The 21,628-nt window shown below is 39.8% G+C and overlaps 1 protein-coding gene and 1 long non-coding RNA gene across 7 annotated transcripts in view; one reads left to right on the forward strand and one right to left on the reverse strand.

Annotated features, from left to right (window-relative positions):
* The window catches only part of RBBP8 (RB binding protein 8, endonuclease), a 118,229-nt gene that overhangs the window by 91,785 nt on the left and 4,816 nt on the right, over positions 1 to 21,628 (reverse strand). For 2 of the 6 annotated variants that reach the window (XM_050768075.1, XM_050768074.1), the window contains exon 2: positions 2,584 to 2,790. In XM_050768075.1, the coding sequence (XP_050624032.1) occupies positions 2,584 to 2,692 (109 nt within the window). In that variant the 5' untranslated portion in view covers positions 2,693 to 2,790. Of the gene's footprint in view, positions 1 to 2,583; positions 2,791 to 5,664; positions 5,959 to 6,381; positions 6,628 to 21,628 lie in introns of those variants that run through there. The other 4 variants (XM_050768078.1, XM_050768077.1, XM_050768073.1 and 1 more) reach the window with 3 other exon arrangements.
* LOC126941452 (uncharacterized) overlaps positions 6,143 to 21,628 on the forward strand; it is a 391,778-nt gene continuing 376,292 nt past the window's right edge. Inside the window, exons 1-2 of the long non-coding RNA XR_007721308.1 lie at positions 6,143 to 6,358; positions 19,388 to 19,496. This is a non-coding gene — a long non-coding RNA (uncharacterized LOC126941452). The remainder of the gene's footprint in view (positions 6,359 to 19,387; positions 19,497 to 21,628) is intronic.

A 21,628-nucleotide genomic window follows, 5' to 3' on the forward strand; every position in this document is an offset into this window, starting at 1 on the left:
AAAACTCATTAATTAGTAAGAGTATTATCAGAAGTTTTGCCGGAAACTAAATTTACCATGGGAAATTTTTTGTTTTTTTTGTTTTTTTGAGATGGAGTTTTGCTCTTGTTGCTCAGGCTGGAGTGCAATGGCACGATCTCAGCTCACCGCAACCTCCGCCTCCTGGGTTCAAGCGATTCTCCTGCCTCAGCCTTCCTGAGTAGCTGGGATACAGGTGCGCACCACCACACCTGGCTAATTTTGTATTTTCAGTAGAGAAGGGGTTTCTCCATGTCAGTCAGGCTGGTCTCAAACTCCTGACCTCAGGTGATCCGCCCACCTTGGCCTCCCAAAGTTCTGGGACTACAGGCATGAGCCACCACCCCCGGCCTACCATAAGAAAGTCCTAACAGACCCACATACTACAGTTTAGATTCAAGTGGATTATGTTTTAATAGTACTCCAGTGTAATGATACAGCTATAAAGCACTGCAGTATTAAACTTATAATAGGTAATCAAGAAACAAATGTCATATGAAGCATTTCTCACACATAGGGAAAGTTACAGAATTAAAGTATATTAAAATTTAATATCAAAACCTTGAGCTTAGCTTCTTTTAATACAAATAATATTTACTCATCTCAATCACAATTGCTTAATCCTCTATATACTCTTTGCACTTCATAAAAACCTTTTAACTGTTATTTCACTGTATTGTAATTATCTGTTTACACGACTATCTCCATTAAACAGGCTCTCTGAAAGTAAGCTGCCATTCACTTTTGTATTTCAGAGCTACAGGTTTGTCAAATGACTTATGTAGTAATTTTATGTTAATATCCTGCAAAAATTTTGTAGAAGAAAATTAAATTTAGAGGTTAGGTAGTTAGGCTTAAGATCACAGAGCAAGTGGGTAAATGAAATCAGAATTCAAATCCAGGTCTTCAGTCAACAAATTCTTTACCTTTTCCACTATCTCATACATATTACCACAAGTAAATAACAGCAAGTTGTATATAAATTATGTTCTGTGGTTAAAAAGCACCAATTTGACCATAAAAATGAATCACAAAAACTACCAGTGTAAATGTCCTCTAAAAATGAGATCTGGGCTGTGCGCAGCTCACGCCTGTAATCCTAGCACTTTGGGAGGCCAAGGCGGGAGGATCACCTCAGCTCAGGAGTTTGAGACCAGCCTGCACAACATAGCGAAACCCTGTCTCCACAAAAAATACAAAAACTAGCTAGGTGTTCTAAGGTGAAGGTTAAGTTAAAAAAAAAAACTAGCTGGGCATGGTGTGTGCGCCTGTAGTCCCAACTACTTGGGAAGATGAGGTGGGAGAATCACTTGGGCCCGAGAGGTTGACGCTAATATTGAGCCATGTTTGCAGCACTGCACTCCAGCATGGGTGACAAAGCGAGGCCCTGTCTCAAAAAGAAAAAGAAAAAAAGATCAGCTGGGCACGGTGGCTGACACCTGTAATCCTAGAACTTCAGGAGGCTGAGGCCAGTGGACTGTTTGAGCCAGAAGTTCAAGACCAGCCTGGGCAACATGGCAAAACTCTGTTTCTACAAAAAACACATAAAATTAGCTGGACATGGTGGTGCACACCTGTAGTCCCAGGTACTCAGGAGGCTAAGGTGGGAGGAACACCTGAGCCTGGGAGGTCAAGGCTGTAGGGAGCTGTGATCATACTCCAGCCTGGGCGATGCAGTGAGACCCTCTCTGAAAATAGATAAGTAAATAAATAAATACATGAATATAAAAATAAATACACAAATAAATAAATAATGAGATCTTTGGGCCAGGCACAGTGGCTCACGTCTGTAATCCCAGCACTTTGGGAGGCAAAGACAGAAGGATCACATGAGGCCAGGAGTTCAAGACCAGCCTGGGCAACATAGTGAGACCCTGACTCTACAAATAATAAAAAATTAGCCAGGCATGGCAGCGTGTGCCTATGGTCCCAACTACAGGAGGGAGGCTCACTTGAAAATGGGAGGTGGAAGCTGTGGTGAGCCATAATCACACCACTACACCCTAGCCTGATGACACAGTGAGACCTTGTCTCAAAAAAAAAAAAAGATATCTTTGAACTTAAAGATGGTCATTAAATGCACAAAACTCAACAGTGGACTGAATTAAAAAAATGTACATATACATCATGGAATACTATGTAGCCATAAAAAAAGAACAAAATGATTTTCTTTGCAGCAGCTTGGATACAGCTGAAGCCATTACTCTAAGCAGGGAACAGAAATACTGCATGTTCTCATTTATAAGTGGGAGCTAAACATTTAGTACACATGGACACAATGAGGGGAACAACAGGTACCGGGACCTACATGGCAGTGGAGGGTTGTGGGGTAGGAGGAGGGTGGGGATCAAAAAACTACTTATGGGGTACCATGTTCACTACCTGGGTGATGAAATCATTTGTACACCAAACTCCAGCAACATGCAATCTACCCATGTACTAAACTTGCACATGTACCCCCCCGAACCTCAAAGCTGAAATAGAAAAAATAAAGAGAACTGTCATACAAAGGTATACAAAGCCACTACAGTCGCAATAAAATACTGCTTTTATTTAAGATTTTACCTTGTACTTCTTTATCATGACACTCTTTTAGTTTTGTCCAAAGGTCCTTAAAGTCACTAGATATATCTGCAGAGTTAGGGCTTCCACAACTGCTTCCCGAGATGTTCATCTTGCTTAATATGCTCCACACTTCTATTTGCTTAATATTTTCTGACCTTTTCTGTTACATTATAGAGGTATCAAGTCGTCTTTGGACAGGTCAAATACCTGAAATGACAGATTGCAACATAAATGAATGTTGCATTTATCTTTATGTACTTTGAAGTCAGGATGAAACACAAGCCCAGATATCCTCATCTACCATTTCTTTATTTACTTGTAATTAATCATTTTTAGAATTTGGGAGGGGAAGGAAAGAATAAGGAAAGATGATAATGGTGAGGAAAGCCCTGATTTCAGTTATTTGGCTATATAAGGTAAATTTTCAGGCAAATTTTCTTATTTCTCTAGAGGAAAAATTATCTAAATTATGTTAAACAGAAAGGATTTGGATATTGAGGGGTTTTTATCATTCATGGGCAGTATTAATTTACCACTATAAAATAATTTATTGTTTTGGCTGGGGGAGATGATTCTGGCCTGCAATCTCAGCACTTTTGGAGGCTGAGGTGGGTGGATCACTTGAGGCCAGGAGTTTGAGACCAGCCTGGCCACATGGTGAAACCCAGTCTTTACTAAAAACACAAAAGTTAGCCAGGTGTGGTGGTGTGTGCCTGTGGTCCCAGCTACTTGGGAGGTTGAGGCAGGAGAACTGCCTGAAACTGGGAGGCAGAATTTGCAGCGAGTGGGGATTGTGTCACTGCACTCCAGCCTGGGCGACAGAAACCCTGTCTCAATTAAAAAAAAAAAAAAAAGCCGGGCGCGGTGGCTTAAGCCTGTAATCCCAGCACTTTGGGAGGCCGAGACGGGCGGATCACTAGGTCAGGAGATCGAGACCATCCTGGTTAACACGGTGAAACCCCGTCTCTACTAAAAAATACAAAAAACTAGCCGGGCGAGGTGGCGGGCGCCTGTAGTCCCAGCCACTCAGGAGGCTGAGACAGGAGAATGGCCCGAACCCGGGAGGCGGAGCTTGCAGTGAGCTGAGATCCGGCCACTGCACTCCAGCCTGGGTGACAGAGCGAGACTCCGTCTCAAAAAAAAAAAAAAAATTTTAACTTTTGAATTGGTGCAACAGCATACTGAGCCCAAAACTGAAAAACATTCTAAGATAGTCTTGACTTAACAAGCATCCATATATATACACACATCTATATATATTTTATAAAAGAGATAGTCGACTGATGTATTAACACAGATGAGGATCTGTATAACTTTCCAAAAACAAGAGAAGTCAGTAAGATACAAACACAGCAAAGATCTATGAATATAGAAACATCTTAGAGTTATAACACAATTAGGGTAACGTTACTTCATGCCTCTCTTAGAATAAAGGTGAATGATTAAGTTTATTACATAGTCCTTGAAGAAACCAACAGGTTAAGAAGTTTGAACAGATTAGTAAATATTTTAATATGTGTTCTTAAAATGAAACCATTAATTAGCTACAACTTAAAAAGTATAGTGATTAGCAAGTCTACTAAACCTCACATCTGGCTCCTTAGCCAATACAGTACCATTTCTAACAAGTGCGCGAACTGATTGTTTCTTGCTAACCATTTCTTGAGGTTTCTGATGAAGGAGTTGAAACAGTAATTCTGAAGGCAGCAAGAGTATATGTGAAGCCACTTGGTGAACTGTGAAGAGCTACAAAAAGAAACTATCAAGCTTTGCAAAAATTGTGATTAGACTTTTAAAAAATAATCAGCAGAGGCCGGGTGCGGTGGCTCAAGCCTGTAATCCCAGCACTTTGGGAGGCCGAGACGGGCGGATCACGAGGTCAGGAGATCGAGACCATCCTGGCTAACACGGTGAAACCTCGTCTCTACTAAAAAATACAAAAAAAAAACTAGCCGGGCGAGGTGGCGGGCGCCTGTAGTCCCAGCTACTCAGGAGGCTGAGGCAGGAGAATGGCATGAACCCGAGAGGAGGACCTTGCAGTGAGCTGAGATCCAGCCACCGCACTCCAGCCTGGGTGACAGAGGAAGACTCCGTCTCCAAAAAAAAAAAAAAAAAAAATTCAGCAGAAACTAAATATGAACTGGATTTTAGATATTAGGGAATTATTAATTTTCTTGGGTATGATAATGATGCGTTTTTTTTTTTTTTTTTTTTTTTGAAAGGCCTTATCTGTTAAAGGGATATTTACTGAGATATTTACAGGTAAAGGGATATATTCTCTGGGATTTGCTTGAAAAAGAAAATCCAGCTAAAACAAACAAAAATGGATGTTGGGTGAAGAGATGAAACAAGGGCTGAACTTCTACAATTTCTGAAGATGGGTGGATGGGTATGCAATAGGGTTCAAAATTCTAATATTTCTCTCGTATACGTTTACTTCTGCAAAAAAGTTTTTAAAAGTAGAATTAGGTGCACTGCATTAGTCTTGTTTCCAAAGAGGTTTTCATTCTATTTTTAACTCTAACGGACAAACAAATGTGCCTATATATAATTGCGAATAAAAGTCACCATTTATTGTTTCCCACATACCAGAAACTGTGCTGTAGAAAATTTATATTTATATATTATTTAATATATAATTATGTGTTATTATAGAATATTTGTATTCTACCTAACCTTCAGAAAAATTCTGTAAGACAGACACTATAATTTCATTGTAGAGTTGGGGGAAGAGGCGTAAGGCAGTAAATTACTTGCCCAAGGTCACACAGCTGGGACATGGCTATGTCAGGGATGGAAATCAAGTCATGAGACCAATAACTGTAAAATACCTCTCTGCAGCAAAAACAAAACAAAAAAAGGACATAAACTATTTCTATGAAGTCAACAGTTTAAAATAAAGGTTTAATTACTTTAATGACCTAAAAAGTAGTAATATATTCGTTTAAAGCCAAGAGTGTAAAATAAGCATCCTTTACGTATCTATCTTCAAGTAAGTGATGTACAGTGCTTTAAAAACAAAACATAAAAACAAAACATTCAACTTGCAAAATTCTAGCTCGCAAAACCCTTTCCACCTACCCCGCATGCCCAGCACTTGTTGTTAGCATCTCTCTCGGCACTGAACCGTTATTCGAGGTACAACAGTGTGCATTTCTCAATCTCTCAGCACGGTGCGTCTTGCGTCCCAAGTTGCATTCTGGGCTCAAAGGCCTGTAACTATTTAATACATTTCTGTGTATTCCTTAGTATAAACCACCACACTGCAGGGGTTCACCAAAATACTCGCTGCCATACCACAGGTATTCCCACACGGGTAAGGCGAGAGGCACATCTCGAGTCACACAGGGGACTTGAACAAACTGCACGGGGCATCTGAGCAGTACTCACATGGGCGGAGCAGAGCAGAGCTGCAAAGGCTTTCCAGCCAGGCTCCTTCTCCATCTGCCTCTCCCCAGGCGCCCGCGCGGGTTCCGCGTGCGGGTCTGGCCAAAAAAGCTCCGAAGCGCGCGCCCGCGCGCGCCGCAGCCTGCGCATGCGCGGGACGCGCTTGGCGGTGAAAGACGCTTCCTGAGCCCGCGCGGGAGACCGAGAAATAGCAGTGAGTGAGAGCTGGTCCTCTCGCCGGTCCATAGCCACCGAGTGTCGCCCGGGCCCAGCCTATTTCCTCAGACACAGCCCCAGAGCCGGGCGGCCACCCCTACCCCGGGAGCCCTTCGCCAAGCGCGCAGCTCCAGACCAGAAGTAGCCGCTCCGACCCAGAGCTCCGGGTGGGGTAAAGAGATTCCTTTTACTCACCGCCTCCAAGATTGCCTCGGGATTGGCGAAAGCCCCCGAAGGGAAGCGAGTACTTTCTGACGCTGTGAAGGGACGGCTGCTCGCTTTTCTCTTTCGCCCTTTCCCCTCACCAGAATGCCAAATCCTCGGTGGGAAGGCCGACCCCTCCGGACAGCCCGCGCTTTAAGGCCGGGGGCTGCCGGCCGGGCACGGAGGCGGCCGGACCCGCCCCGCCCGGGAGCCCGCGCGACGTCACGCGGGAGTTCCAGCTGCGTCACGCCCCTTCCTCCCGCTGCCCGGCGCGACGGCGCACTTTGTGCCCCAGCTGAGGAGCGGGCTCCGCTGTGCGGCCGGTTCCCGAGTGCAATGGCTGGGGAGGGGAGCGACCCGAAGAGTCTGGCGACCGCCACAGCGCCTCTGAGATGCGCTGGGGAAAGCTCAAGCCGTTCTGTCGGGGGAGCATCAAGCCCTTGGGGTTCTGTGAAAGTTATTTGTACAGTGTGTCTAACTTAAACATTTTGGAGGGAAGCATGTATGAGTGACCTGTACCGAACGGAGAGTTAAAATTAACTGATGGTGGGGTATGGACGCGGATCCGTCTAACATAGTTTTCGGCCTTGTTGCTGTTATCTGCAATTTAGTGATGTGACCTGACAGGATTGGGCGGTAACGCCATAGATCAAAACGATCTGTATTTTGCTGAGGTTAAACAGGAAGTTTCTGGCAGATCTGAAAAGAGAAGGAATCTGAAGCGATCAGCGTTATTTATTGGGACAACATGCTGTTAGATAATTTTTTTTTAAGTCCAGTTTTCTTGTGACTGTTCGTTTGAGATTCAAACCGATAGTAGGTATTCCTATTTCTCCTGATTTCTAAAAATCGTTTTTAGACCACTAGAAATTCTACAAATGAACAAAATAGAGTAGAATCACAATATCTTTTAAACCAGTCCAGTACATTTGTGTAATCATTCTAAGACCTGGGAAGAGGACAAGGGATATTAACAGTTTAAAAGTTTAGTACTTAAAAAATCATAAATACAAAGTGGAAAGGTAATTTTTCCACCTGTCCCCACATCTTAAGGGATGAATAAATACCATAACTTAAAAAGTTAGTATACAGAAGAGGGGTGCTAGACCTTCTATTAGCGTGTTACGGCAACTATCATTCACTCCCCGTTTTATAAGCCTTAACTCCACATTTTTAAAAGAAAATGGATAAAATTTTGACTATGTAATTTTTAACACAAGATAGGAAACAATTGACAGAGTGAAGCTTTTATGTTTATGACATAACCTGTAATAAGTTTGTCATTTAACAGAGTATTGAAAGAGCAGTGTGCTGTGGTCTGTACTGTGGTCCAAAGAAAAAGTATCTGAGCAGAATGACCCAACCTGTTCTTATGGCCTCTGCCTGTGTGTCACTGTCTAATCCATTTATGCAAGTCAGAAACCAGAGTCATCCTTGACACTTTATTCATCCCTAACTTCCATATGCAAGCCATCACTCAGTCCAATTTTACTTACCAGACATCTAAATCCATCCCCTTCTCTCCATCACTACCTCCATAATCCAAGATACTGTTATTTCTTACCTAGTCTACTGCTAGTCTCCTTTCCACATCAACACAGCCAACCACCCCTCCTAAACCTTTGTTTTCACTGGTGTTCGGAAAAAAAATTTGAGCATCTATTCTCCATATATATATTTAATTTTAAATGACATACATGTACTGCTGAAAAATGGTACATGATCTAACGAGGAAGTTACAGGCTCTGAACTCAGACATCTGGGTTTAAATCCTGCTCTAATACTTCCTTACTGAGTGACCTCACTGCTTAACCTCGCTGTCCCATTTTACCTACCTGTAAATTGAGGATAATAATAGTACCAACCTCACAGGGTATTAAGATTAAATGAATATATGTAAACTGCTTAGTATTCAGATATATACTGTGTGCCCAAAAGCTAGCCATAATTAGTATTTCTTAGCTAATATTATAATCCATTTTAAAAGCATTTTTAGAGGATGAAAAAAATAGAATAAAAATACATCTTCTTCCCTCCTCCACCTTAAATCGTGTCTACTTTGAGACCACTTCTCTATACTGCAGCTACTGTGATCTTGAAAAGTACATCTATTAATGTCACTATGCTGCTTAAACCCCTTCAGTGGCTTCCAGTTACTCTGTGAAGGAAGCCCCTTTGAATTGCCTCTGCTACCTCTTTGGCTTTATTTCCAGATATTTTCTGTCCTGTGGTCTCACTAGACTTTTGATGTCTCCTAGGCCATTGCATGCTATTGTCTCTGCCTGGAGTTCTCCACCAAACCTACCCCACTCTTTGCCGTAGCTATCTACTAATCATGTTTTTATCTTATTTCAATAGTCTCTTCTACTAGATCCTCTTATAGTACCATGTAACCTCCCCTTCTTACAGTTTTTATTGTTTTAGTTATTTAATGAATTCTGTCTCCCCGCTGGACTGTAAATTTCTTGAGATAAAAAACTAATGTTTTTATCTTATTTCAGTAGTCTCTTCTACTAGATCCTCTGATAGTACCATGTAACCTCCCCTTCTTACAGTTTTTATTGTTTTAGTTATTTAATTAATTCTGTCTCCCTGCTGGACTGTAAATTTCTTGAGATAAAAAAACCATGTCTTAGGCCAGACTTTGGGTGACTGAGGCAAGAGGATCACTTGAGGCCTGGAGTTCAAGATGAGCTTGGGCAACATAGTGAAATCTTGTCGCCTATTCTAAAAAAACAAACAAAAATAGCTGGGCACAGTGGTGCATGGCTCTAGTTCTAATTACTGTGGAGGCTGAGGTGGGAGGATCGCTTGAGCACGGGAGTTCAAGGCTGCAGTGAGCTATGATTGTGCCGCTGTACTCCAGCCTAGGTGACACAGCAAAAGACCTTGTCTCTAAAATTTAAAAAATAAAAAAGGTTTGTTCACCCTTTTGTCTCCAGAAACTAGCCCAGTGTGTGCCACCAAATCAGTATTCTATGAGTGAATTAAATGGGCATTCCCTGATAGATCCCGTTTCTATGTAAATGGAAACCTTTGGGTACATTCAAAATTCTTAGGTTTTTAAATGAGATATTATATGGTCACTTTAACAATGGAAATGGCGGGCATCCTCATAGGTTCTAAAGAAGCTTTAAGAACCACATGGAATAAACTTGGAAGTTCCAAAGATCTGCTGAAAAAACGTCTTTAACAGAGAAGCAGTTATTTTGAACTCTTCGTAATACTGGGTTTCTCATATTTTGTGGCTTAGAGCAGTACTTCCCAAACTTTTTCAACTTCAGCATACTTAGAAAATGAACACCTGTGTTATATATTGTAATGAAAAGATGAGGCTGCTTCCATCCAGTGGCAACAGAAGTAGAAGTTGAGACTAGTCACCTCAGGCCCAGTGCTGCCACCTTCAGGGCTAGGTTTTTAATGTCCCAGCACACCTATTGGAGGTCCCTGGCTGGAATGCTGAATTTAAATAAACTAGTGAAATAGTTAAAATGGTAAGTTTACGTTATGTATATCTAGGCACCAATTTAAAATAAATTGTGTGATAGCAGTACAGACTCTAGGATTCTTAAAGTTTTGGAACTCATGTAGATTAAAAAGTCATCTAACTCAAGCCATTTACAAATGAAACCCTGTAGATTCTACAGTCTATGCTTAACTCCTGCAACTGGGTAGTTGAGTGTTGTGAAGGGAAAATGACATATCACATTAGACTGATATCACTAAAATCATATGGTTTCATACTTCATGCAGGGCATCAGTTAATCCTTAAGATAGCCTTTTTATTTTCTCTGCTGTCTTCCAGACCTTTACTATTTGCAGTCCTCAAGCCTCTGAAGGTATTTTCACTCTAGGCGGACAACCTGACCTCCTGATTAAACAAGACAGTTGAGCTCAACAAGTGTGATCTTCCTAAACTTGCTTTTTTCTTTCTCAACCCTATGAATTAGGCAATACCATTTGCAGTTAAAAATACAACCTGAGACTAGATAGGGTGGCTCATATCTGTAACCTCAGCACTGTGGGAGGCCCACGGGAGGCGCACTTGAGATTTGAGAAACTGTGGTATAGGCTGGATGACAGAGCCAGAACCTGTCTCTTAAAAACACACACACCCTCCAAACAATCCAGTTGCTTCTCACCTTTGTGTCCACCCTGGTTCAAGCTACCATCAATCTCTTCTATGGCAATATCCTTCTTTTAAAAAAATAAATAATCTGTTACCACTCTTTTCTCCATTACAGTATATTCTCCAACAGCACTCTGAGAGGTTCTTTAAAATGTTTCAGAAAATCACACTCCCTGCTCAAAGCGTTTCAGGGTCTTCCATCACCCTAAAATAAAATCCAAACTCCTTTCCATGGTGTCAGGACGAGTCAGGCACTATATTCTCTTAAATATAATTTTGAATTAGTGCTTTCCTTTTCAACCTCACTTACTGCCCTGGTTTAGGCCCTGATATTTCTTACCTAGGCAACAGCCTCCCTGCCTCCAGTCTTGTTCACCTTAATTCAGTCTCACACAGCCACCCAACATCTAAACCATTATTTCTGATTCTGGCATTCCTTTGCTTAAAACTCTTCAAAAGACTATTGCTAGACCGGCGCAGTAGCTGATGCCTATAATCTCTGCACTTTGGGAGGCCGAGGTGGGCAGATCACTTGAGGTCAGGAGTTTGAGACCAGCTTGGCCAACATAGTGAAACCCCATCTCTACTAAAAATACAAAAATTAGCTGGGCGTGGTGGCAGGCACCTGTAATCCCAGCTACTCGGGAGGCTGAGGGAGGTGAATCGCTTGAACCCGGGAGGTGGAGGTTGTAGTGAGCCGAGATCACATCCCTGCACTATAGCCTGGGTGACAGAGGAAGACTATGTCTAAAAAAAAAAAAAAAGAAAAAAAAAAAAAAAAAAGGCTATTGCCTAAAGGCTAAAGGTTAAAATTCAGTTTCTTTAAAATGTCGCACAAGCTCTTGTCCTTGCACACACTCTGCTGTACCCCTTGCTCTTTATCTCTTTCAACAGGAAACTGCTTTTATTCCTCTCTTCTTCCCTTGGTTGTTTCTTAGTCTTGGCTCATACAATGTTTTTCTCTTGGAATTACTTTCACCCCCATTTTTTACAGTTCATTTTTCTTATTCTTTAAGTCTCAGCTCAGGCACTACCTCTTTCAGGAGACTAACCTAACATCTCCATCCTTCCTTCCTATACCTTTTCACAAATGGCCTTCCTCATTCTCCCATGCCCTCAATGCATATCTTTATCATTGCACTTAACACCATTATATTGTAATTATTTTTGTGTTTTTAGTCTTCAGCTAGGCTCCTTGATGTCAGACTGTGCTTTCTTTATTCTTCTGTTTTCCTGCTTTTTTTTTTTTTTTTTTTTTTTTTTTTGGAGACAAAGTCTTGCTCTGTCCCCTAGGCTGGAGTGCAGTGGCACGATCTCAGCTTACAAAAGCCTTTGCCCTCCAGATTCAAGCGATCCTCATGCCTCAGTCTCCCGAGTAGCTGGGATTATAGGCACCTGCCACCATGCCTGACTCATTATTGTATTTTTAGTAGAGACGGAGTTTTGCCATGTTGGCCAGGCTAGTCTCAAACTCCTGACTTCAGGTGATCCACCCTCCTCAGCCTCCCAAAGTGCTGGGATTACAGGCGTGAGCCACCACGCCTGGCCCTGTTTTCCTACTTTTCTTTTTTATTTAATTTTTTGAGACAGAGTCTCACTCTGTTGCACGGGCTGGACTGCAGTGGCACAATCTCGACTCACTGCAACCTCTGCCTCCTGGGTTCTTTCCTACTTTTTACTAGAGTCTTAGCACAGAACTATCCCATAGAGCCCCATATATTAGATTTTCTAAAAATTACATTTTAAGTGAAAATCAGGTGAAATTAACAATATATTTTATTTAACCCAATTTATGTAAAATATTATTTAAACGTAATCAATATAAAAATTAATGAGACTTTTTAGGTGGTTTTTCTTCATACTAAGTCTCTGAAATCTGATATATATTTTACCTTTACAGCACATCTCAGTTTAGACTAGCCACATTATAAGTGCTCAAGTCTGCATGTGACTAGTGGCCACTGTATTGTACAGCGCAGGCCCAGCATATATAATATAATCAATGAGTGAACAAATGAGGTTGTGTGATTTACTTAAAGAAGCAGGATGGAAATGGGACATGAGTTTCCGATTCTTTGTTTATTTCTGCTATTTGTGCTGGGCATTCATCATCCCATCCCCCACCCAGCATTGAGTGCCTGTATCTCCAGGCATAAAATTAAAAGGTAAGTGATTACATCCTTTATGATTACTTATATAAAATTCTCCAGTATCTCTGACTTGAACACACAATACTGGTAAACTGGGGTGAATTGTTATACCTGCAGTTGTAACTATTTTAAGAACACAACAAGAGGCTGTTTGAGAGGTGAGGGAAAGAAATTTTAAGACAAAAGAAAAGTATCTTAACTGGCAACATTTGTGTTAAATGAACACTTGATTCAATTTTTAAAAAGTTGTTTACAGTAATTAGTACGTGTTGTTTGTGAGTGGGAGTATACATCAATCAGTGATCTTGCCTCAAGTGCCAAGATGTTTTGTTTATGATTTGAGTTGATGGTGCCAAGATTCCAGGTTGAGAAGTTTTATAATTGTTTAAAAATATATATTTAACATTGATGGAAGGTGTCAGTATCACAGTTTTTATCCTAGGTGTTCATCTAAATGCTCATATCGGACATTAAAGAGTATACCTTGCTTTTTAATTAGAAAGATTAGCCTCGTGTATCCTGGCCAGCTTCCAATTTAGATAAGGAAGCTTTATTTTGATCTTCACTGTAGCTACATTGGACTTCATACCTTCTTCATTTCCCATTTTGAGCTGTTAAAATAGTTTTCTGTTTATTTTTAAACATCATTCACCGAGCTGCTTCATTTCCCATCAGTAATGGCCAAAGTTTTATTGGCACATAATTTGCCTGATTTAGGAACTATCTCTTTATACTTGATAAAGAAGGTTAAACAGTATATTCATAGTTGCCTAGGTTTAAATTATAATGGGATGATGAAGAATGTTGTTGATCTGTTATTTCCGAAATGGTTTCTTCTTTATTTATTTATTTTGATACAAAGTCTTGCTCTTATCGCCCATGCTGGAGTGCAGTGGCACGATCTCAGCTCACTGCGATCTCCACCTCTCAGGTTCAAGTGATTCTCCTGCCTCAGCCTCCTGAGTAGCTGGGATTATAGACGTGTCACCACGCCTGGCTAATTTTTGTATTTTTAGTAGAGATAGCGTTTCACCATTTTGGCCAGGCTGGTCTCGAACTCCTGACCTCAAGGGATCCACCTGCCTTGGCCTCCTAAAGTGCTGGGGTTGCAGGTGTGAGCCACTGTACCTGGCAAAATTATTTCTTATCAATGGAAAGGGACACCTGTTTCTTCCATGTCATCTATTATAATGCAGTGGCTGTTTGGACAATATTTCATATCTATTCATATAAGCTTATGAAGCCCAGGAATTTTGTTAGTTGGTTAGCCCATAGGCCTTTTTTCTAACCCTGGCACTTATAAGAATCTCAGAACTTAACTGCTGAAAAAATAAGATAATTTAAGAGTGATCACTACGACTGTAAAATAGAAAAGTTTATTTTATTTTGAGAATCTCAAACAACAAATCTTTACCATTTTATCTAGTAAATAAAGTATTATGCTGCAATGTACCTATGTATAATGCTACCATGATACAAGCTATGGGAATAATATTTATTTACAGTAATGGAAAATATTATGAAGGGCTGTCGGAACAAATCACTGACATGTGGATTCTATTAATTAAAGAATTCTTTGATAGGTTCACACAAGCAAACATGTTTAATATTCATTGCTTTGTCCATTTAAAAAAAAATCTCATCTTAAACGCTAATTTTTTCGCCTGTGAATTGATGGATTTCTTCATTGCCAGCAAATAGTTGTGATCTTTAATGTAATTATGTGCTTCACAGATTACAGATATATCATTAAGCACTGTCTCTTTTTTTGGTCTTTATTCTAATTATGCTTGAGAAAAATAGACTTACAAATATTGGCTTTTTGTTTTTCCTAATCCATGTTAGTCTAAGGAAGCTTTGATAGCTACTTTTCCCAAGGTAAAATAAAAAATTTAAAAATGTTTTATGTTCAAAGTTGTTCTTAGAGGAGATCCTGAGTTTTAGCTAGAAATGTTTTCAGTTTTATGTAAGTTATAATCAGAAATATTAAAAATGAACAGTGAAATTGTGTTTTCATTCAACTCATACTCTTGGTGACAGTTTGTTTTTGTGGACTATTTAGGATACTAACGTTGAAATAGATAGGCTTCCGGCCAAGTGCAGCAGCTCATGCCCACAATCCCAGCACTTTGGGAAGTCTAGGTGGGAGGATTGCTTGAGACCAACCTGGGCAACATAACAAGACCCTATCTCTACAAGAAAATAAAAATAAAGATAAGTCTAGCTGGGTTCAGTGTTGTGTGTAGCCTCAGTACTTGGGAGGCTGAGATGGGAGGATTGCTTGAGCTCAGGAGGTTGAAGTTGCAGCCCAGGAGGTCGAAGTTGCAGCCCAGGAGGTTGAACTTGCTCACACTCTAGTCTGGGTGACAGAGTGAGACTCTGTCTCAAAAAAAAAAAAAAAAAAAAGTCTCCTTCCTTTTCTCAATTGTAGTACATCTCTTATGTGAGGTGAGCATATGCCCTAGCTTACCAGTGACAGTCCTGGTTAATTCCTATTGCTCTAGCTTAATTATTAATAGAACTCCCTTTTACTTTTAAAAACGTCCTGATTTGGATGACTGTAAACCATATGGTCAGAGCCTGGTGCAGTGGCTCATGCCTGTAATCCCAGCATTTTGGGAGGCCAAGGCAGGAGGATCACTTGAGCCCAGAAGTTTGAGACCAGCTTGGGCAACATAGTGAGACTTGGTTTCTATAAAAAATAAAAACAAATTAGCTAGGTATGGTGTGTATGCCTGTGGTCCCAGCTACTCAGGAGGCTGAAGCGAGAAGATCTCTTGAGCCTAGGAAGATGAGGCTGCAGTGAGCCATGCACTGCACTCCAACCTGGGTGACAGAGCAAGTAAATTTTTCTTTTTACTTCAAAAAACTTTGGCCGGGGGCAGTGGCCCATGCCTGTAATCCCAGCACTTTGGGAGGCCAAAGCAGGCAGATCATGAGGTCAAGAGATCAAGACCATCCTGGTCAACATGGTGAAACCCCGTCTCTACTAAAAACGCAAAAATTAGCCAGGCGTGGTGGTGCACACCTGTAGTCCCAGCTACTCAGGAGGCTGAGGCAGGAGAATTTCTTGAATCGGGAAGGCAGAGGTTGCAGTGAACCAAGTTTGTGCCACTGCAGTCCAGCAGTCCAGCCTGATGAGTGAGACTCCGTCTCAATAAAACAAACAAACCAACAACAACAACAACAACAAAAATGCTTTACACTGTAGGAGGTAACTAAAAGTATTTACAATTTGATCATGATTTAATTAGCCTCAGAGTTAAAAATAAACTGGGCTTCCTCAGTTAGGATTGGAGCGAAACACCTATTATGATCATCTCACTTCATTTTTTAGACTATTTAATTTATTTCTTAGCATTTTTGGTACACGTGCTTCTTTTACTTGCCTTACAGCAGATACGTACATTTGAGAAATGAATATAAATTGACTTCTAATAGAATTAGAAAAATGGTTATACTGGCTTTCCCAGCCCTGGTTGTGAGTTGTTTCATGTACTAAATTTAAAATCAAGTAGATTGAAGGGTCTTAAATTATGTTGTAATCTCAGAAGGAACAGAGTAGGAAGTGCTCAAAAAAATTTTGATCATGTTCTACAATCAATGCTGGCATATAGCCATATTCCCAGCCTTCTTGTGCTATGGAAAGAGTCCTGAGCTGGAAGATAGGACGAGAGATTAAATTCTGACCCTATCTCTGATTATCTGCATGTTTCCTAGACAAGTCTTATTTCCCTCACTGAAAGAGGATATTAATACTGTGCCCAAAGGGGTTGTTGTAAGAATGGAATAATATATTTGAAATTTCTTAAAGAAGAATTAAGAGAAGTTTGAAGCAGCTTGCCTATTGGGAGAAGAATGGCAGAAGGCTTTCCAGGCAGAAGGCATGTGCAAAGGCTATATTGTGGGGAATCATTGTTGAGTTCTATAATTGCAAGTATATAGTAATGTATTTGTATAAGTTGATATTGGGAAGGCATCAGCTGCACCATCTAATTTGCTGAATGAATTCTAATTTTTAATTTTAATCTTGTTGAGCAAATAATTTAATTTCTCTGTACTTTGGTTGTTGATCAATGAAATGAAGGTAATAATATGTACCTTGAGTGTTTTACAGGATTGTTGATAGGATTAAATGAGAGAGAAATGTAAGAAACTGTAACAATGTAAGAAACTGTTGTTAACAGTAGATAGATTTAAGAGCTACAGCTGGCCGGGCGCTGTGGCTCACGTCTGTAATCCCAGCACTTTGGGAGGCCAAGGCGGGAGGATCACGAGGTCAGGAGATCAAGACCATCCTGGCTAACACGGTGAAACCCCGTCTCTACTAAAAATACAAAAAAAGTTAGCTGGGCATGGTGGCGGGTGCCTGTAATCCCAGCTACCTGGGAGGCTGAGGCAGGAGAATGGCATGAACCCGGGAGGCAGAGCTTGCAGTGAGCCAAGATCACACCACTGCACTCCAGCCTGGGCGACAGAGCGAGACTTTGTCTCAAAAAAAAAAAAAAAAAAAAAAAAAAGAGCTACAGCTAATCAGATCTCTTCAATGGCTAAAGTTGTGTAGTTATAGGGAAACTATTGAATTGCTAGGCAAATTGTGAAAGATTTATAATTATAGAAAGGATTCCACTATATTGTTAAATGCTTTTACATGTATTATTTTGATTTACATAATTGAGTTCAGGTAAGTTAGATAGTATTATTATATGGTTGTTGTTGTTTTATTATATTCCAAGGGATTTAAAATATCATCTAACCCAATGGCAAAATGATATAGAAAGGAGAAACTAATCTATTCATTTATTTCAGAATTAGTGGTTATAAGAAATTATTTTTTGGCCAAGCGCGGCGGCTTATGCCTGTAATCCCAGCACTGTGGGAGGTCAAGGCAGGTGGATTGCTTGAGCCCAGGAGTTTGAGACCAGACTGGACAACATGAGGAAACCCCATTGCTACAGAAAATACATAAAAATTAGCTGGGCATGGTGATGTGTGCCTGTAGTCCGAGCTACTCCATAGGCTGAGGTGGGAGGATTGTTCCAGCCTGGGAGATGGAGGTTGCAGTGAGCTGAGATCTTGCCACCGCACTCTAGCCTGGGTGACAGAGTGAGACCCTCTCTCACAATTATTATTAATAATAAAATAATATATGTTGTTATTGGGCTTTTTTCAGCAGTGTGTATCTCCACTTTTTTGTATTTGCTGTGCACTCCTCAGTTTTCCTATTTCATCTTTATTCAATTCATTAGCTACTTTACCCCAACTTCTAAGGAGATAGTGTTTTTTTTTAAACTCATCTTTAATTATTCTAACAGAAATTCAAGTTAAACGAAAAGATGATGTGCTTTTAGTCAGATTTCTTTTTTCTTTGCACCTGTTTCTCCTTCACTTTCTCTGAACTAAGTTTACATATTATACAAACAAATACGATATTTACTTAATTAAAGTACATGATTAACTGTTCAGTTTTAAAATTTTTAATCTGCTTGACTAGAGCCTTCATATAATGTGTTTTTCAGAGCCAAGCCTCAGGATCACATTATAGGTTATAATGAATTACTTCTTGTAACTAGACCCTCTTGGACCCAGTCCAAGACAAACTTGTACTATTCAAAATTGTGTGTTTCACTGTAATGAAAAATGTTACTTGAGGGTCCAATGTAGTCAATCTGTTTTTACTATAACTTTACTAATGTAAAAACTTAAACAATGAAGTCTTTGGATCAATGCTGGACATAAGAGTATTTACAGAGTACATACTAACTGTTCATTTTGCTGCTCTTTGGTCCTTTAAAAATTGGCAACCAAATTCAGGAAATAAACTGAAGTTTATTAGAAAATACCTTTCTCACAGAAGGTCAAGTTTCAGTGCATCTCAGGTTTTGTGGGAATGGATCAAATACATCAGACAAAAATAGGCTAAAAGTTCCTTCCTCTCCATTTGAAATTGCTGTACTCATTTCTCAGAACATCTATTTTAATTGTATTTTGTATTAGAATTATAAAACTAAAGAAAAAGCAGTTTGACTATATTTGTCCTATAACATGATATGTTGGGCACGTCTTGGGCCCTGCTTGCTCCAAGTATTTCAGTGGCAACCAGATTCATGCAGGTGAAACTTGACAGTCCCTCACCCTAGGAGCTTCTCTGAAGCCAGTAGAAACAAGTATGCAATTTGAAAGTGTAAGAAATTAGCAACCCATGCAGCAACTCTTAACTGATGGAAGTCAGAAGTTGTGGATAAGTGCTCTTCTCTTGTGTCTTCTGACAGGCTATTCTGGGGTAGTTTGATGGCTCCTAAGAAGATACTGGGCTTGAGCCCTGTTTATTTATAGTGGTGGATGAACTCAAGGATAAACTTTTGTATTGGCCTTCCTTCCTTCCTTTCACTAGTCCCGTACTCCTGTGTCTGGGTGCTTTCCCAAATAAAGAACCTGCACATAAGCCAGAGGTCTCAGGCTCTTACTTTCCAGGAGAACCTACACTAAAAGGGGAAACTTGAGATTTCTATTTCACTATTTTTGAATTATTAATGGAAGTTTTAACTTTTAAAAATTTGCATGCATGGATGGGACAGTCAGATTAATTGTATCAGTCATTTGTAAGAATGTTAATGACCCAAGATTGGTTGAACATGTGCATTTGAGGTTATTTTTCTGATAATGTTAAGGGGTTAGATTTGAAAAGACTCACTCACTTGCTCATTCTCTCTTGCAGGCAGAAAAATCTTTTCTTGCTGCTCTCCTAGGATCTACCAACCAGAGATTCTAATGTGATATGTTTGGAATGGAGTTATCGACCTGCATTTTTAATAGGCATCCTCCAGGTGAGTCAGATGGTCATGGACTACGCTTTGAGAACATTGCTAGGTTATTACAGTAGTAATACTCCTGGGTATTATTAGCTACATAAAGTTATAATCAATCTTATATTTCTTAATGTTTCAAGAGTCATTGAGAAATTCATTAGATTTAAAATATTTTCATGTTGGAAGTGTTTCTCACTCCTAATCTAAATCATTATAGATATGATAGGCAAAGAACTTTCAAGGGAATAGATTTAAGATATAACTTTGAAACTAAAAATTTGTCACTCAAGTTACGTTTTCACTTTGTCAGTGGTACATAACTTCTAAGATAATAGTTTCTGGTTGTTCTTAAGGCTGTATGTCTTTAACACAATGAACTGTTATGTACTATATTTCCCAGTTTTGGATTTACAGACAGTTCAGTTGTTAGTCTTGAGTTATTCAAATTAGCTATTTGTATAAAATCATTTATGTATTTATTGAGACAGCATTTCACTCAGTTGCCCAGACTGGAATATAGTAGTGTGAACACAGCTCACTGCAGCCTCGATCTCTTGGGATCAAGTAATCCTTTTGCTTCAGTGTCCTTTGTAGCTGGGGCCACGGGCCTGTACCACTGTGCCCAGGTAATTTTTTATTTTTTATTTTTTGTAGAGACAGGGGTCTCACTTTGTTTCCCAGGCTGGTTTTGAACTCCTGGGCTCGAGAAATCCCCCTACTGTAGCCTCTCAAAGTGCTGGGATTATAGGTTTGAGCCACCATTCCCCACCAGAACATTGTAAAAAATTTAAATTTTTTGTTGTTTTTCGGCCTTCTTTGCAATTGTTTGTAGTAGTATCTACTGTAAACATTTAAAAGTAAATGCACATTAAATACTAATTTTAATGACTACTCACATAGGCTAACTTGCTTACGTATCTAATAAAATACTTTTAATAAGAATATATAATTAATTAGGCTGGGCATGGTGGCTCACACTTGTAATCCCAGCACTTTTGGAGGCCGAGGACGGTGGATCACCTAAGATCAGGAGTTCGAGATCAACCTGGCCACATGGTGAAACCCCATCTATATTAAAAATACAAAAATTCACCAGATGTGGGGGCATGTGCCTGTAATACCAGATACTTGAGAGTCTGAGGCAGGAGAATCACTTGAACCTGGTAGGCGGAGGTTGCGATGAGCCAAAATCATACCACTTTACTCCAGCCTGGGCGACAGAGTGAGAGTCTCTCTCTCAAAAAAAGAAAAAAAAAAATAAGTGATTAATTCGTGGGCTAAATTAGTGAAATGATACTTTTGTCTTTCTGCACACCATCTACATACAGTGTTTACAATTTAAGCGAAAAACAAGATTCTTTTAGCATGGACTTAAATTGAAATTATAGCATCAGCAGAAAGCTTTTTGTAAAGCGATTAAACATCTTTCAGGAAATTTAAGTTGATTACAAGAGCTCAATAAGATCAGTTGTGTTATAAATGGATTATTAGTTCGTTCTAATGTTAACTCTTAACCAATTTTTTGCTCTTTATTCATTCATTGGAAGATGTGTCAATTGACCTCTTTTTAGTTAAGCAAACTCTCAGAATGTTTGTCGTGGTATTCTGAACTCCCTTCAGACTAGTACATTTCACAAAAAGCTCCTCCTTTGTGATCTTTGCTCATCAGCTTCATTCCCTAATCAATTAGTCTGAGGCTAATTTAATATTATCTTTAGAAAATGTTAAATCCTCTTCTATCTTCTTCTTATGCTCTATACATTTTGGACTGACTCTGCTCATCATTACTTGCTATCAAAATAATGCAATATAATTTAATATTAGCCTATAATACATTTAATTCAGAAGGGATTTTTTTTTTTTTGTAGGAGAAAATATATTCCAGAGTCCTGAAAGAATAATTTACTTGGTAGTAGAAAAAGCACAATCCTTAGAGCATATAGAAATTCTTAGGCTGAGGTGGGAAGATTGCTTGAGGCTAGGAGTTCAAGATCAGCCTGGGCAACATAGGGAGACCACATCTCTACAAAATGGTTTTTTAAAAATCCAGGTGTAGCGGCATGTGCCTGTGGTCCTAGCTACATAGGAAGCTAAACCTGGGTGACAGGGCGAGACCCTGTCAAAAAAAAAAAAGAAAAGAAAAGAAATTC

Source organism: Macaca thibetana, chromosome 18 (genome assembly GCF_024542745.1).
Source record: "Macaca thibetana thibetana isolate TM-01 chromosome 18, ASM2454274v1, whole genome shotgun sequence".
Taxonomy (NCBI): domain Eukaryota; kingdom Metazoa; phylum Chordata; class Mammalia; order Primates; family Cercopithecidae; genus Macaca; species Macaca thibetana.